The sequence below is a fragment of the Xiphias gladius genome, chromosome 20, assembly GCF_016859285.1.
Source record: "Xiphias gladius isolate SHS-SW01 ecotype Sanya breed wild chromosome 20, ASM1685928v1, whole genome shotgun sequence".
Taxonomy (NCBI): Eukaryota; Metazoa; Chordata; class Actinopteri; order Istiophoriformes; family Xiphiidae; genus Xiphias; species Xiphias gladius.
Window position 1 is genome coordinate 10,322,424 of NC_053419.1, and position 18,234 is coordinate 10,340,657.

Consider the following 18,234-nt stretch of genomic DNA (forward strand, 5'->3'; position numbering starts at 1 on the left):
ATAATGACACACACACAGACACACACAAACACACACACACACAGACGAGGTGAAAATGATACCAGCCATGCTGGCTGGTAAAAAATTATATCCCATTTACTTTCAATATGTAAATAATGTTTTTCTAAACAAGCCTGAAAAGAAAACAGTATTAAATATTAAAGGATAATATACAGTAAGAGATCAATGCACTTCTCAGATTTCTTTCCATAAAGGGTGCAATTAAATTTATTTTCTCCCACTGGCTCATATGCAGAGCATGCAAGTCATTTACAGAAATGAAATAGCCTGACTTAAAAAATAAAATTATACCCCTTTTCTGAAAGCAAACCCAGAAAGGCAAGCCAAGGTAATGCCAGCCTGTGTTGGGGTGGCAAAACAAAGCTTTCTACCTTTGATTACTTACTCTCAACCCGTCACCTTTGTTTTACTTCTTTCTTCAAATGTTATTTCTCACACATCTTTTATTCATCCCTTTTTCCATTTTCTTCCTCTTTAGCCCCCACATTTCTTGCATTCATTCCTCTCACTTTTATCCTTTTTTTCTTCCTATTTCAAGAGAGTCAGGAAGAGTGAAACAAAGCATGCAAGCAAACTGCAAATAGAGAAACAAGTGAAGGGACGGAATGATATATTTTTTTTCTATTAATATTTTTTGTTCATATGGGGGCAGTGTGCTATGCACTAAAGGTTCAGATGAAGTGGAATATAAAACAGAGGGTGATTAATCATTATGTTCTCAGCCTAACATATTATATGTCTCATGACTTTAACAGCAGCTATACCAATCACAGACAGGCTTCTTCAAGTAGGAAATTAATAATGTTTATATTGTTTGTAGAGACATCGAAAGCCTGGTCCTGATTTCTATAAGTAATGGAATTTGATTTTGGAACACAACAACTACTATATCAAGTTAGTTAGTCTGTAGTGATCTTAAACAAAATTACATTCAGTTAGGTTTATGACATTGTGAGTCTGTGAGTAAAGCAATATTTTAATAAGACTTTTATATGGTTACGTTGACTGATGATTCCCCATAAAAATCCACACCTATAAAGGGAAAGTTGAGATTATTTTTTCTGAAAAGATATTTTTGTTCTCTGAGTGTCTATTTGCACCCGGGTGAGAGTTATCACCCTCCCGCCCCTCATGCTCCACAAAAAAATTTAACACTGTATTGCATGCATAGTTGCACGTCACTTCATGACATAAGTAAATTGCTACGTGCCTCAGCAGCTGAAGGCGCTAAAGTGGGGTACAAATATAAAAGGTAGGGTACATTAAACACAAAAACAGTACATAGCATCTGCCTTTGGTTTTTTGATGCACACCTGCCAAACTTAAGGGTGTTATATATAAGTTTTTGCTAACATTTAATAGCCAATGTTAACATTAACAGCTGTTTACTTAAACAAGCGCTTCAGCCATCATTACGTTTGTAAGACAAGAGGTTAGAATGCGCCCTCCAGGCAGCGCTACTTCTTCATCCATGTTGGACTGTGGGCATACTGGACGCAACAGTGGCTCACTATGGCAAAGCGGTATTATGAGACGGGATGGGCCGGAGCTAGCTGGTTAGCATGCTAACTTCAATAGAAGAAAAGAAGTGATAGAAATAGATGCAAAACAAGAGTTAACCTTGGCATTGCTTTCCACCACTGGAGACAGCTCTTGGCAAGTAAAGCAATGAAGTTTGATGCTGAACTCACCCTGTTTCTCCTATAACGGTAAGTAAACAGCTGTTAATGCTACTGTTGGCTATGCAAAAACTTACATATTGTCCCTTTAAGCAAAACAGGAGAACACTAAGAATAGGCACTGCTTGTTTAAGTGTTTTCCCCGTTGTACAATACTGTAACATCCTCCTCTTCAGTTCATATCTTTACTTTCCCACAAAGGGAGATTCTTTCTGCAGCAAGGCAATATAAGAGAACAAACAGTCAAAAGAAAACAACAGCACAATAAAACTGTAGAGGAAATTCCAAGTAGTCCTTCCAGGGTAATGTGTCTGTAGCGACCAGCAGTAGAGGCCACTACTGATCTGAACTAGACAGCTGCGGCTCATTTTTTTCCACCAAATCAGAAAAGTTAACATCCCATTAATATCCAACACTTTTTCATGATGGATACTTATGCTATTGTGAATGTAGTCATACAGGACAAGAAAATATGCCAATCAAAAATGTGGGAGAGAGATTCTCAGCCCTTCCACTTACAGTTGTGATCAAGTACAAGGATGTGTCCACAATGTCTTACCGGGACCTGCGGGCTCTCCTGTAGGCACTGGGAAGGGAGTGTCTGCTCTTCGACTTTGACCTTGACCTCCTCTTGTGTTTCTTCTTCTTTTTCTCTTTGTCCCTCCCTTTGTTCCTTTCTCTATCTCGATCTCGATCTCTGTCTCTGTCTCTTTGTCTTTCTCTATCTCTATCTCTGTCTCGGTTTCTGTCTCTGTCTCGATCTCTGTCTCTGTCTCTGTCTCTCTCTCGATCTCTGTCTCTTTCTCTGTCTCTGTCTCTGTCTCGATCTCTGTCTCGATCTCTGTCTCGATCTCTGTTTCGATCTCGGTCTTTGTCTCGGTCTTTGTCTCGGTCTTTGTCTCGGTCTTTGTCTCGGTCTTTGTCTCGGTCTCGGTCTCTGTTTCGGTCTCGGTCTGCTCCTCTGGAGGTAATGTGGGAGGTTGAGGACGAGCAGGATGGGGCCTCCCTGCTGCGATAGGCTCCTTGGCTCTCTACAGGGGTCCTCTGATCCTGAGGATACGCAGCTGTTGCAGAGGAGACTTGGGAAGGTGCAAGGTCAGACAGAACGGAAAGGGCTTCTTGCATCTAGAGAAAATGGTAGATTGAAGAGGACACGGAGAAAAAAAAAAAAAAAAAAATCAGTGACGGCCATTTTTACAGATACAGACACATTACAGACATCTTTTTTGTGTTTTTTTTTTTTTACTAACTATTAATTGGTTTCAAGATAAAAAGAAAATAAATAATGTATTGATTGAATTAAACAGTCAGTCTCGCTCTTTGACAAGGGGCCATAGCATGAATTCTAACATGCTGAATATATCTGTACACCTGTGGAAAATCAATGTGGGCGCCTGTCCGCTGAAGGAGATGCAGGTAATGCAGAAGGTTGACTGTACGTAGAGATTACAGATTTATTTATGCAAACCCCCCGTGTCCATCCTTATCAATGTTACAGAACAATACAACTCACATTATAATGGAAGAAAAAAAAATTGACAACACTTGCTCAATATGGTTGAAAAGATAACCAGCCTGTGACTTTTATTTGCCTGAGAGTAACTGATGATACATTTACTTAGATGCTTCTTCTAATCTTGTATTTGCCAAATATAAATATTTATCGTTATGTATTTCCATACTTTGGTTAGGAACATTTAACAGAAAGAAAAATAAATATTAACCATTATCTGTTCTTGATTTCTTCTCAATATAGAGTATATATGTATAACAGAAGTTGGTGGAAAAAATGTACACTAGGAGATTTTTTTTTTTAAAAGAAGATATTATAAATAATCATGCATGCACTAAAAGGGGCATGGAATCGTAAGTGGATGGCCCAGGCAAAGTCAAAGTCCCTTGCTCTCTTGGGAAATTATTACTCACATTCTTACCTTACTCAGCTGATTAAAAGATGGTGTGGGTTACACAACACAGTGCAGCCCCCTGGCTACACACTGGGTTACAACTGTCAGCTGCAAAGTGCCTCTAATTACCCCAGTGTGGCTCTGTCTGCTCATATTAGATTGGTCTGCTGCTGGATTTGCACTGAAAAGATGGCTCCAGTCCATCAGTGGATTGAACATGATGCTAAATCTTCCAAGGTCAGACTTCATCTTCCAGGTTTAGGCCTTAGATTCTCCTGTGGCCACCCATGTTACATATGTATGCATTTATTGTACTATAAGGTTGTTTGGATAAAGACAGACATCAAACTGCATAATTTAAATGCTAACATTAACATAAAGGCATGAATGCGATAAGTGTGATAAGTAATGAACATGGAGGCCATGGAAAGAAATGTGTGGTTATGTGTGTGTCATATCTCAGCTCAAATACAACTGAGCTGTCCCAGTTCAACTTAATAACAAGTGAACTGTTCTCTCTTCCTAATTTCAATCTCTGCAATTCAAAAACTCCCACTCTCTCCCGTCTGCTAAAATTTGTACGAAATGGGTGGAGCACAGAAAGAGAGAGAGGGAGGGAAAGAGGAAAATACAGAGGGAAAGGATGATGATGAAAGAAGATGAAAGCAGGAAGCAAATGAGGTAAAGAAGTAGAGGCAGGAAAGAAACAAGTGCACACGACAGAAGACAATCACTAAGTATCTAAAAACGGGCAGGGAAGTAGAGAAAAGAAGAATATTTATTACACCTTTCTGTTTGCACACTATCTGGTGTCTGGGCGAAGGAGGAGATAATGAAATGATAGGAAGCAAGATTTGGTTTAAAATTAGGACTGACATATGGGAAGCTTATCCCAACACCAAGCCCTGAAGATATGTGCCCCCCCCCCACACACACACCTGCTCTGGCAAGATATAGAGAGGGGAGGAGGGGAGAGGAGGCAGAAAAATCCAGGGCAATCTTAAAGTTGAATATACAGACATTTGTGTATTGTTGAGGTGGTAGCCTAAAGTCCCTTTCAGACCTACATCTCATTATATATATGTGATGTGATTTTACAGGTCAGTCTCATCCGCCTGTGTCACTTTTAACTGAGTCACAACAGCAATCGTACCGGGTTGAAAATAGTAACATTCCCGTGCGCTTTCACCATGGCACTGAAGTGAATGCCATCAGATTAACATAAATGCCTCAACAACACAAGGTTAAATAGTTTAAATGGTGATTAATCACACATACTTTTGGCCTCATTAAAACACAGTGATAAATAAATAAATAGATCTATAACTTAATTACCGTCTCCTATGCTCACAGAAAATAAAATGAGACTAATAAACTATGAGACACTGTGAATGAGCCAAATTTACATTGTTAAACAATTTCTCATGTCAGATAAGCCTAACAAACAAAAACAACTTGTACAGTACTCTATTTTACTCTCTAGTACTCCACATATATCAGGAAATTATTTTGCCTACAGAATGCGAACAGAAAGGAATAAGTGACTCTACTTTACTTATTTTCAGTCTGTTTGTGTGCTGTCTGACATTATAAAATAGACTAGGCAGCAGAAATCTCTAATGAATGAGGAAATTGATGAGTAAATTTATTAGGAGAATCACTGTGAAAAACAGGTGAGCTTCTCTCCCGAGCATTGTGGCTCTTACTCTAACTGTCCTGAAAATAAATGAACCCACAAGAAATATTTATGTTAAAGTCACCAATGTCTCACAAGAAAAAAATCACTTTAACAGATAGAAAATCAGCCAAGTCCTTGCCGGAAAAGGTTAAAGGTTGTGCCAAAACTGACAACCTGTTGGTCTGTTGCAAACATAAGACGGCACTCCCTGCACTGCACCGGCCTTGCGCAACCTTCCCCATATCATGATGAGCCAAAATGTACCAAAAAACAGCTACCATACAGAATCACAACACTAAAGGAGTCACTTTAAAAAGCAAAGAGACCTAGGCCTGTACAGTTTATTCAGCTGGTTTTGTTGACTCATAACAGCTTATGCTGTTCGCAGCTCGCAAAACTCTACAAAGACATGGCATCAGCATTCACACCTGAATGTAGAATTGCACCACTGTTTTCTGGCCCTCCAAAATACAGCATCAACCACAATATTCACTACAATTAGATGTTTTAATCACCTTAACGCCATTCTGAGCTCCCTTCACTTGCTCCAAATTCAGGTAACATTTGTTATTTCATCTAGTGAACGAATCATTAAGCAGGCTTGCACTGTCCCATTTATCTGACTTCAAAATCGATTCTGCATCCTCTCGTGCCCTCTGATAGCAGAAAGCTCCTTACGTTACTATCCCTAAAATCAAGGTATTAAAAAAAAAAAAAAAAAAAATCCCCCAAAATTTTCCCACTGAGCTCTCCTTATTTCGACCTCAACTCTGGAAACACTCAAATCAAACTCCAAAACCTACTCACTCTAACAGTTATAAGCAAAATTCTGGCAACAAAAGTCACACTTATGTTCTATAATAGGTCAGATAGCACCATGTTACCGTCAATGTCTGTTTGACCGTACACATACATACAAATTTAACATGGACTTTCTAATTTCTATTTATTACCAATGTTGATTAGATCTAAATACTTTTTTCCCCTCAAAGACTAACAATACTTTGTAGACTGAAAACCAACAAAGTTGACACCCTCTAACTTTGAATACATTCAACTACGTCATCCATTTATTCATCAGTAGGCCAATGACCCGAATGTTGGTAGTTCCTTTAGGATATGTACAATCTCCTGGCCACTACAGAAGTCACAGAACATCTGGAGAAGAGTGACAGAGCTGGTGCAATAGTGACAGGATCCTGCCCACTGCCACCTGGCCTAACAGGCAATAGGCCAGTTCACCACGCATCAGTTGGGCTCACATGAGGAGCTGACATGCATGATCCATCAAATGGATGGGCAATCTACACATCAAATGACCAGCACCAAGTCTTATTTACACTATAAAGTATTCTTGCCTTTTTTTGTCTACGTTTAATATGTCAGACAAGAGGCTTTTAAAATTTGCATTATTGAAGCCACTCTATGAAACTTTACAAAGGAGATTTTTAAAGTGCATTATCTCTGGGACACAAAAACAAAGAACAGGGAACTTGGTGGATAGAAGAAAAGCATTTTTTATGATTCAATTTTTAACTTTATTAGGAGCCAAATCGGCTGATTAGGTGATTAGTTTTCCACCTCCACAATTTGGGCTCTGAGCATTTTACAGTATAATTACATTTACCAAAATGGTCTTGGTGCATGGTGTTGTCTTTTTATAATTATTGAAAAACAAAATATCAAAAACTTTACCAGCTTGTCAAAGAGCCTACTCCACATGTATGTTCTAAAGATAAATACAGTAGCTCATATTGATATATTTTTCATACCATACAACATTAAGGTATTAAGAAAACGCACATATTTTTGTAATGTGCAAGCATGTAAATTAACACATTAAATTCTATGAAATAAAAATCACTCCATGAAAGAAAAAAAAATTCATACCTAAAACAACAAAATAAGCTTTTTAATGTTAAGTAAGAGTCAGCCCTCTATCTCTGGGTCAGTCTTTCTCATTTACAATACTACATTATGGGTCGAGGAAAAGATGCTAGGCTTCGTTATCAGTGCCAACACCTACATAATGATCAACTCATTCAGCATACCTCTCTCTTGTGCAATGACTGACTGGCATTGCTGTCGCACCCCAGGACTGAGGCTGCATATACATGAAAAGCAGTCTAAACTGAGCTTGCCACGCCACTGAGGTAAGCACAGACATAGCTCAACAGCAACAGCTTAATACAAACATGTTATATGCTATATCGGCTCTATATACAAGACTTTTTTCAGTGTATGCCGTTTAATAGTGTTCACTTCTTTGTTACTGATATATCTGAAAATATTCCCTCAGCAACCAGACATTAATCACTTCACATTCATCACACACACACACACACAAACTGACAGGTAGTGATACAACTATAGGCGCCTGTGATTTCATATGCGCATAGTCGATAAAGAACCATCACAATAAAAAAAAAATGTAAATAGTATGGGGTTACTGGACCAACTAAAATGTGATTTTCCATTTACTGAACTCTGACCAAATATTTGACCACAATGCAACCAATGAAAAAACATAAGAGGCTAAAAAGAGGAAGCAGAACCAGCAAATATCTGCCAATGACCTCAGGCCTCAGGGTGGATCCAGGTTCAGCCAGGAGTTTGGACTTCAAACAATTTGATGTGGCAAGCTCTACGTTTCAATTGGGCTGACAAAATGTACTTATTTATCCCCTGCCTCTAATGTGTTAATGAGTATAATTTTCTATCTTGTAGTATCCAACTACATTTTAGAACACAATGTGCTGAATGTAGCTGTAAAAAAGGTGAAATTTTATATGGTACATTACAAAGCACAGAGTAGCAGATTATCTAAAATGGGCAGGTGAGATGTCAAGGTGGGTTAATGTCAGTATTATATATACTATTATATATTTGTTCAGACAAGTATACTCTTTGCCAAAATTGTCAGATTACATGCCTCTGAATATTGAGGAAAATAGTGGCTTGAGAAAAACTGTATCATCAATGCTGCTAATCATTAAGTGGCATTTTAATGAACAAATAAACAACTGATTCAATAAATGCAAACATGTAATCAAATGAAGACGTTGTTTATATGAGGTTAACTTAATTTGAACGGAAGAAAATAATTGATTATACACACAACCATCTTCTCTGCTCTATAATTCAGATAATGCATTTTCACTAGAATTTTTAGCTTGGCCTAACATCTTGGAAATGCAGATCTTGTAGAAACAGCATATTTCCTTTGATATCACTTGTTAATCTAATTTTTGTTCTAACAAAAAGTTGCAGTTAGGCCAGTAAAAATCACACCTATTGACACTTTTGGCCCCAGATTTAATATGAAAAGTATCACAGCAGCAAGACTGAGTCTCCATTTACAAAACCAATCACCTACCTCAAGCTGTGCAGATGAGTCTAGCTCAATTCTCTTGGCCTCAGGCTCTCCAGCAAAGGGGCTGCGGAGGGTCTGCAGGAAGAGGGCTGCCTTCCTCTTCCTCTCCGCCTGTAGCTGTTTCTCCTTGGACTCCTTAGACGCCTGGGCCAGCTTCTCCCTGGCTGCAGCTGCCAGACGATCTTCCAGTTTTTGCTTGGCTGAGGGCAAGGAGATAAAAATTTAAAAACAGGAGAGAGATGGTTGGCTGAAGATTAAAAAAAAACTGAACTCATTGTCCCTTTTTTGTTTTACTGCAGCTAGATACAGACAGGTGACAAATTAAAAGAGAAACCAACAAAAAGTGTCTTAGTGAGGTGCTGGGCCACCATGAGCCACCAGAACAGCTTCAGTGCACCTTGGAATTGATTCTACAAGTGTCTGGAACTCTACTGGAGGTATTAACACCATTCTTCCCTTATTTGCTGTTTCGATGGTGATGGAGAGCGCTGTCTAAAAAGTCAGTCCAAAATCTCCCATAGGTGTTCAGTTGGGTTGAGATCTGGTGACTGCGAAGGCCACAGCATGAGTCTCGTCATTTTCATATTCATCAAACCATTCAGTGACCCCTCGTGCCCTATGGATGGGGGCATTGTCATCCTGTTTCTCCACTCAATTTTCAGGTTTTTCCTTTAATTTGTCCCCTCACTGTATGTATGAAATCAGGGAGGAGAAAATTATTGAAAAGACAGACAAAAGGAGGGGAAGAGTAACTGTGCTCTGCTTTTCAGACAAACAGGACAAAAAGTGAAAGATAGATGAGGAGGAAAGGATGATAAGAGTAATTTTCCACTCTTACTGTCCCATCTAAATAAGGTGAAGACTGGCATTTTTCTGAGTTTCCAACTACAGTAGATTGACAAGTCGGGCTCTAAATTATAAGGCCTGTCTGAGTTTCTGGTGATATATAATTCCATGCAATTCAAGGTTTATACAGAAAAAGCAAAGACTTTGGGAACATGTGGGTGGAGAAGAGGAGACAGACATCTTCGTGACAATGGGGGTGGAAAATATGCACGGTTTTTGAGAGATGAGAAATGGATATGAAGTGAAGGAGACGGGAGGGGATAAATAGGTAAGAAGAGCACATGAATGAGATGGGGCCATAGAGCAATAGGATGAGTGAGACAGAGAAGACAAGACAAGACAGTTAAGTATAAAGCAGGTGCTTGTGGAAAAACAAGTTGTTGAAGTTATGCAACCACTGGGGCTACTGTTATTTCTTCAGGGTTAAAAATAGGCTGGCTACCGAGGCAAATAATATTGGAGTATAGTGTGAACAACAGCCAAGCGGGGCAAAATCAATCTCTACCCCAGAAAGTAACAAAATACACAGTCCTGGCCAGTCTGAGTCCCACCACTGTATTTACAGACTCATTTGACACAACTTATCAGGACAATCTTGATGTACTTTTATGTCCAGTGGGTTTATATAGTTAGCAATTTTTTAAGCAAGTATATATTATTTTTCATTCAATATGAACTAACAGACTGATAAAGAAAATAATGATTAGTTGTGGCCTGAAATACCGATTTATACGGCAAATAAAATAAAAGTCTGTAAGTTTTTGAAAGCCCTTCAATGAATGGACTACACTTTATGTTTAGAGAAAGTATATCTGTAAAGTATATTTAACCTGATCTCCACATTTATTTAAAAATATAGTATTAGTATTTGCTATAAAAGTCTTGTACCTCCACTGTCAAACATGCACATCCACTGGGAAATATTTTTAGCCTAAACAATTCATGTACTTATCACTGGAAACCATATTTAGTATGTGTGGCTGTTTTCCAGCCCATCAATACAGATTAGTGTTCTGCTGTCTGCCACTGATTGTCCTGCTATCTGATCAAGTTAGGCCTGCTGACTGACAGCCACTTTGCTACACAACAAAGCCATTTCATTCAGCTATTAATTAGGCTTTTCCTGCCTCTTTCCCAGGCAGTCTGTCAGCTCAGAGAGAGACCATTACATTCTAAGACTGTTCCACTGAACCTAAATGGGACGTGTCAGCCCCCTTGATACTGAAAAGTAGCACATTTGTCTTTGACTGTCTCCCTGTCCATCTTTTCAGGCTCTATCTCGCAGCTGTCTTTCTGGTCTAAGGGAGAATGCAACACTTTTGGTATGTCCTTATAGACCTCAAACGAGGTCTTATAGAGCTGAAATGCTGAAATCGGCATCTTTAAAGACCTACAATGTCTTTAGGGTATTTGGCTGAACAACTGACTTGAGGACTGGCCCCTCAATCATGTGTCTCTGACAAGCAACCTCATGCAGTCTGGTAAAGAAATACAACTACCTCAAGCACGAGCACAGAGATAGACATTTGGTAGCCAAAGCTCTTGCAGGTTTTCGCTCATTGGTCTCTTTCAAATCCACAGCACAAAAAATAACTATTAATTGCTATAAATAATTGTAGACTTCTGATAATGTTCCTTACTTTCATCTCTTGTTGTTAGAGAGATTTTATGGCACTAAAAGTGGTTCTTTGTGTCAGTTTTTCCTCAGTGCTTACTCAAGCAATCACTAAGTTGTTAGTACTGATCAACTCACAGAGACATGTTATATGTTGGTTATTTTGAGAGATGACAGTACAACTTCTGCTTTTTACACCTTTGATATAGAAGGTTTATGTGTCTGGTTAACGACTGAGGTTCATAAGGATTAGTGATATTTTCAATTACAATGGAATCTGCTGATTGTCAGTTTTTGATTGACAGAGATGTGAAAATGTCTTTTTGGAACATCATCTTATATTTTAGCTGCTTTGTGATCACTCAAAGAGGCCTGCAGAGGAGGATGAAGCTGTACAATTTTCTGAAGCTAAGAGGGAGCAATTGCAGATGTTGGAGGGTGTAAAAGTATAATGAGATGCAATGAATCAACTTCAAGTACAATAGCTTCCAGTAAAAAAAAAAAAAGCCCATTGCTTTTGACATTAATAGCCAGTGATACATAAAAATTTATTAATAATTTAGAACTGATTCTAACCTTGAAAATAGTTTTTTCTCAGTCCCTTATGCAGGTGCTTTCTGTAAAATGGCTAAGATCCTCAACTAAGGTGACTTGTATTTGTTATTATTTTTTTAAATGGTATTAATCCTAAAAATCCTTATCAGAGGATGTAGAGAATGTTTTTTGTGCCTGTATGCATTTTGACTGGTACAAATATGGCTTTATAACTGTACTTGTTTTTCTTAGTGCAAAGTCATTGATGCATTTCTTTAGTTTAGAAAAGACTGAAGAGCCCTGGTGTGTAATATTCTATATCCACAATTGAACAAAGAGAGAGACACCTCTAGAGAGAATACTTCTCCATTAGGCTTTTGGAGAGATATATGACTGTTGTTTACTGTACTACACTGTTTGTCTCTTACCGCAGGGTACATCCTGTTGAAAGAATGTCTAATTCAGACTCAGTGGATTAATTCATCTCTTCCCCTTTTGTTTTTCCTTCAATTCAAACCCTCCCAGAAAGTAACAGAGGCCAGTAGTTGTGACAGAGATGTCTTGTAAGCACCTGTATTTATTTGCTGATGCTGAGAGACATTTCAATTTTAGCCCACCCACTTTAAAGCCGTGGAGCTGAGGAAAAAAATAATGGGCAGCTGGGACAGAGGGACAGAAATAGGCTCTCTCACAACCATCAACAGATGTTGGGGTTTATTAACATTCAGTCAGTCAATCATGCAGGCTGACTGAGAGAGACGACTGTCTGAATGCATAGACTAACAAACACAAATAGGGAGTAAAGAGTCTTAATATCGCCAAAACAAGACTGTTTACTAAATTTGAAACATTACACAGCCTGTCAGTTATTTTTCTGTTTTAGTGCTGTTTAATAACTGCATATAAAGACGTACAGTATAGTGCCTTAAGTAGTGCAGTATTTTCTATAATCTTTTTAAATTTCTTACCAATATTTGATAATGTTACCTTGTTTTGCCTCCAGCTCCTCCAAACTGAGGGAGGGTTTCTTCTCTTCTGGTGCACTGACTGGAGGAAGCTCCTTGTCAACCAACTCGGCTCCACCCATCACGGCTTCTAGCCCCTCCTCCTCCAGCAACTTCAATCAAACATGTATGATAATCTGTTAACTTCAAAGGTACTAAAAATATATTTTCAAGGGTCAGTTTTATTTTCCTTTAGATCTACACTATGTGCACAAATTAGACAAAGCCGAACTAGACCTTGTCCTCATCTGAGTCATCGTCCAGTCGAACTCTGTTCTTCTCCAGCGGCAGCAAGTCATTTTCCTTTGCCTTGATGGCAAAACAGATGGGGGCAAATGAGGCTGTAATGGCAAAGAAAGACAGAAGGGTAAAATAAAGAGCAAAAAGGATTAAGAAGAGTGCATGTTTGTTACAGGTACACAACCGCACCAACGTCGTCTTTTGATTGTCAAATTCAAAGTAAAAAGAAAAAGGGAGATGAGGAGAGGGAAGGACAATGAGATAACAGAACCGTGGAGAAACAGGAAGGAGAAAATGAAAAAAGGAAAGTGAAGAAAATTTTAAGAATTAAACAGAGTTTGTGAAAAAGAAATAGACATACAAACACAGAAAGGCAAACAAACAGACTGGGCAAGATGCAGAATACAATGTAGACAGAGAAACAGTCAGACAGAGAGGCAAACAGAGAGTTGGCCACAAAGCAGCTATTTCAATATGATGCAGCAATGGTGTGTCACATTGATTTCTGTTTTGTAATCAAATGTGTGTGCTCTAATAAAGATAAGAGTACACAAGTGTTCCTCATTCCCGAAAGAAATAACCTTAATATAGGACCTTGATCCTTATTGTGGAAGGCTAGATAGTTTACTTCTGCACTACTCCAGCTAGTTATTAGTTTCCCCTGGTCTTCTCCGGGACCTATCGCTTCCAAATAGTCTGTGTGAATGCATTCCTTAATTAGCATATGTGTGCATGTTTATGGCTCCTGCCAGCATTGTGGTAAGCGACTCTTTCATCTCTGTATAGACATTCCCAGCCTGATACCACCAAATGAAACTGCTGGCATAAACACCAAGACTCACAGGCAGCTGTTTATAAACACCAACATACACATACACACTAGAGTAAATACTGTGTGGGGACGCATACTCCTATACGCGTATTTACCCAAAGGCTTTGCATCTCATTTAAGGAATGAACTAACTAAAGAAGAGGAATTGAAGGAAGCAATATGTTCTGTGTATTTCTGATTGTGTTAGTGTCCTACCTTTAGTCAGCTTTGACTCATTAACTGACTTGTCTGACTGAAGCTTATCACCATCGTCTGCTGTCCCACTCTGGAAGAATTAAGAGATTAGAGAGAGAGAAAAAGAATAAGTTATACATTGTAAACTTATTCGACTCAATTTCTTAGTTTTTGTTTAAATTTTTAACTGGTAAACCAGTAACATTTTTGTAGAGGTCTGCAATTGTATTTTCTATAATGTATCCACATTGTGGGTAAACCAGGACTTTGACAAGAGACAGACGGTGAATATGAGATTCCACGTAAACATACTTGGCCTCACTTTTATTACCTACGCCGATGAGGTTATATTCTCACCCATGTCTGTTTGTTGGTTACCTCCACCGAGGAGGTAATGTAATTACCAACGTCTGTTGGTTTTTTTTGTTTGTTTGTCGCAAAAACCACTGACGACAGGTGGTGGTGCGGATCTGGTTAAAGGGGCGGATCCAGAATTTTTTTTTTTTTTTTTAATCACTTTCCTTAACATTGCAAGATGGGGCATTTTTCGACATTTTCGTCACTTTCTCAGGAAATAATGAATCGATCTTGATGTAAAACAAAAAAATCAAACATATTTATGGTGCTGACATCTATGACTTTGTACAATTTCGTTCAGATCTAGATAATAATCTGGATCCAGTGGAGCTAGAGAGAGACGTGTATGGTTGTTTGGCCTTGGTGGATGCTTGCGCTCTGCTGAATGCCATTTAATTTACATTATGTACTTTTATAATGGAAGGAAGCAGAGCAGCAATACGTACAAAAGTTGGTTTTTGGAATTTCTAAAAGAAGCATCCAGAAGTGCTGCTTGTCGATCTGCCTGTCAGTTTGTTTGAAAAAAAAAACAAAAACACTGGATGGATCTGAAAAGTCTGGATGAGTCACTCCTTTGCATCGCTTTCCAATGAAACTATAATTGTTGCATTTAATTCTTGTTGTAAGGGTTTACAGTTCTGAAGATGTCTCCCTGCTGTGCTACAGTAAACGTTGCTGTAAAGTAACTAACAGCAACTGTGGAGAACCGAAAATTGTGGCTACGGTCTAATGGATATTGTTTAGTACTTTTACCACTTACATTTCTATAGTGGCAGCATGATGAGGTGCTGAGCATAACAGAAAAGGTCAGGAGCCGATAAAAAAAAAAAAAGCAGAGGACTCTTTAGAGTTTAGCCAATCTTATGAGATGAAAAAAAGAGATTTTACACTCAACTACTGTCACTGCACAGTAAAGGAAGATAAAAGTAAAGCAAACAACGGAATTTATTAACTTGTGTAATGCCGTACTTGCCTTGGATACAAGGTTCATTTTTTGTTTGAAAAGTCATGGAAGGAAATGAAAAAATGAGCAGTACAAAGACTGGAATTTAACAGCATATTAATTTTTAAATGAATTACTTAGGTAAATAATTAGGAGCTCATTTGTGTTATTTCCAAGTTTTATTAATTTTCTAAGCTATAGTCATCACAATGTGACCTTAAGTATTTTAAAATTGATAAACATTGAACATGAACAGAAAACAACTTTTGGGTGCGACATGAAATCTATGGGGACCAGCCTGCTCCTTTAAAAATGTGGAACGTTCTGTGAAAATTTGTATAAATCTAAAATGAGGAACCTTGTCCATGCATCAGCAGATGGATGCTTACATTCATATCTACACTACCTAGCTTTAATAGTTGTTAATGTACAGTTTTAAGAGATGAAAAGTCATGTCATCATGTAAATAATCCCATTATTTAATTGAAGGATCAATTAATTTCAGTATTACTTGTTTGATTATAGTTCTTTGTCTCCTGTCTTTTTTCTGACAATTTCTTGTCTTGGAGTACAATTAGTTGCTAAAATAACTTTAAATATCTTGATTGGCTTTCTAATATTCCACTACATGGTCTGTTACTCTTCACATCAACAAAGTATCTTCACAGAGCTCTTATAGCTGGCTTGTGTGCACAGGCCAGATAACCGGAAACCCTCTGTAGTGATACCTGTGGAACAAGCACTCTTAGCTGCTATCCCAAATATAAACTGCTGATGGAATTAGAGGGAAAGTGGTGATGAAGCCAATGCCACAGGAGGAAAAAAAACGTAACCTCATGAGGTTCATTTTACCATGTTTGAAGAATGCTTCTAAGGCAACTTCCCACTATTCCGCTGTAATTGAACAGTGCTTTCAAGAGTAAAAGCACTTTACAGAGCCCCAAGAGAATATAACTCCTAAAAAACTCATAAATCAAAGCTCACAGGAGAAGAAGCAGGGGGAAACTTACTCTAAACCATTCTGGGAAGACCTCAGCAGGAATATGCAGAAATTGGTTCGTGTTGACACACACACACAAACACACACACACCTTTAGCTTAGCGATTCGAATCTTTAGAAATATTAATTCCCATGCGTTACCTTAACACAGCACAGGACAGTTCAGAAGGTAGCAATCCTCCACTCCGAGTGGGAACATACAGCATTTCATAGCAGGGTTGCAAACTCTGTGCTGATTACAAATTGTGAGCTTAGTAAACCTTGGTTACACAAGGAAATTAGTCAGATTTTTGCCTGCTGCAAATGAAAAACGTTTGACCCAAGTTCAACTCTAGACTTCGGATACTTTCACACAGTCTGCGCTTGGCCACTCCCCAACCGAATTATATTGTTGAGCAAAGGATTTCTGCCTTGTTTCATTTCACAGATTTTTTTAAGGAATTACTTCACGCCCAACCCACGTTAAATTTTCAGCTCAATTCAAAAATAAATTCAACAACAGTCAATGTTAAATTTTGCTTATAAAAATCAAATAAATTTGGGCAAAAGGAAAACCGTCAGATTACAGCAATATGCCCTTGGTGTTTTCAATTGCCTTTCAGGGCTTCTGTAGTTCCCAGAGGTGGGGCTGGACCTAAATTTTCTATGAAATGCCAGAGCAGATGAAATGCATAACTTGAATTGTTAGAAGTATGTGTGTAATACTTAAAACTAAGAATTTTGGTGTTGTATTAAATCCAGCACATCAACATATATCAATGACTTTCTATACATCTTATTTGTAGAGTTCTCCATACAGGAAGGAGACAAGTCTTGCGATGATTTGCAGCATTTAGAAAATGCTCCTTTTTAGATAACAATTTCATTTATCCACTCCCCAAGTGCAGCATTCTGAAGATTTTAGAGATACACACAGCATTACACACAGGGACATAAGCCGCACACCCTGCTGCTGTCTGCTTTGATTTTAGTACCCTCTCCCACTTTTTTTATTAAATATGAAACTATAAATAATAGCACTGACTGAGAGCAGCAATTTCTGAATCCTATTACCCACAGCACGAATCACAAACACAAGGCAGGTTTCTTGATAGAGAAAGTGAGCAGCTGCTTGTTGGAGCAGCCTGAGCTGTGCCATAATCGGCCACACTCCTCTGCACTCTGACAAGCTAATGGATTTGATTCGTCAGAGGACAAACTACTCCTTGCAAAACTTTTTTCACTTACTTCTCGCTATTTCCTTTCTCATTCTGACAAAAAGCAGACTCAACAAAGCTTAAATATTTCCAAGTATATATATATATATATACATAGATATATGTACATATGTATAAGGCATCTATCCATCTATCTATCCGCCCAGGTATTTGACTGCTAAAATCGCATATATTTCCCTTGTCTGAGAGGGATGATGACTTGATGTGGGCTCCTATGAAGACACTGTGAATACAACAGATGAACAAACACCAAAGCTCAGCAATGAAACCCGAAAAAGACAAAGCCCTGGCACATTGTTACGTCAGTTCTCTTACAAATTTTCCCTTTTAAGAGAACTAAAAAAAAGATGTATTTGCAATTAACAAGCTGGAAAGATGAGGGCAAAACGGACATTAAGTTATTCATATAAACCATGCGGGAGATCAACAACTTCATAACCCAACCACAAACCATTTTCAATATTCAAAAAATGACATTGATTGCTATTGGTTAATAACTCCAAAAAATCTAACTGCAATTCTAAAACCTTAATACAACTCAGATACCTGGTGAATGTGCTATGATATACATAGTTCATTCATCTTCAGTGGTGTGATGAGATCATATTCTAAAGGGGGCTTGGCAGGAATACAGGCTGTGCTTTGAAGGAGTTGAGCTCATAATTGCTTTCATTTTGTGCAGTATGTGAGATTGTCACTAGTGCAGAGAATAAATGGGATGTCTGTTTCAAAATAATATTCACATACATGTATGTACATTCAGACAGGATCTGGTCGCTGTAATTGTCCCTACTTTCAAGTCAGACTGTGAAAT

The 18,234-nt window shown here is 38.3% G+C and overlaps 1 protein-coding gene across 1 annotated transcript in view; it reads right to left on the reverse strand.

Moving 5' to 3' along the window:
- LOC120806402 (splicing factor SWAP) overlaps positions 1–18,234 on the reverse strand; it is a 48,085-nt gene that overhangs the window by 12,691 nt on the left and 17,160 nt on the right. The window contains exons 11-16 of the mRNA XM_040157551.1: positions 13,925–13,994; positions 12,895–12,998; positions 12,641–12,770; positions 8,662–8,858; positions 2,628–2,825; positions 2,260–2,411 (exon numbers count right to left, since the gene is read on the reverse strand). Of these exons, the coding sequence (XP_040013485.1) occupies positions 2,260–2,411; positions 2,628–2,825; positions 8,662–8,858; positions 12,641–12,770; positions 12,895–12,998; positions 13,925–13,994 (851 nt within the window). The remainder of the gene's footprint in view (positions 1–2,259; positions 2,412–2,627; positions 2,826–8,661; positions 8,859–12,640; positions 12,771–12,894; positions 12,999–13,924; positions 13,995–18,234) is intronic.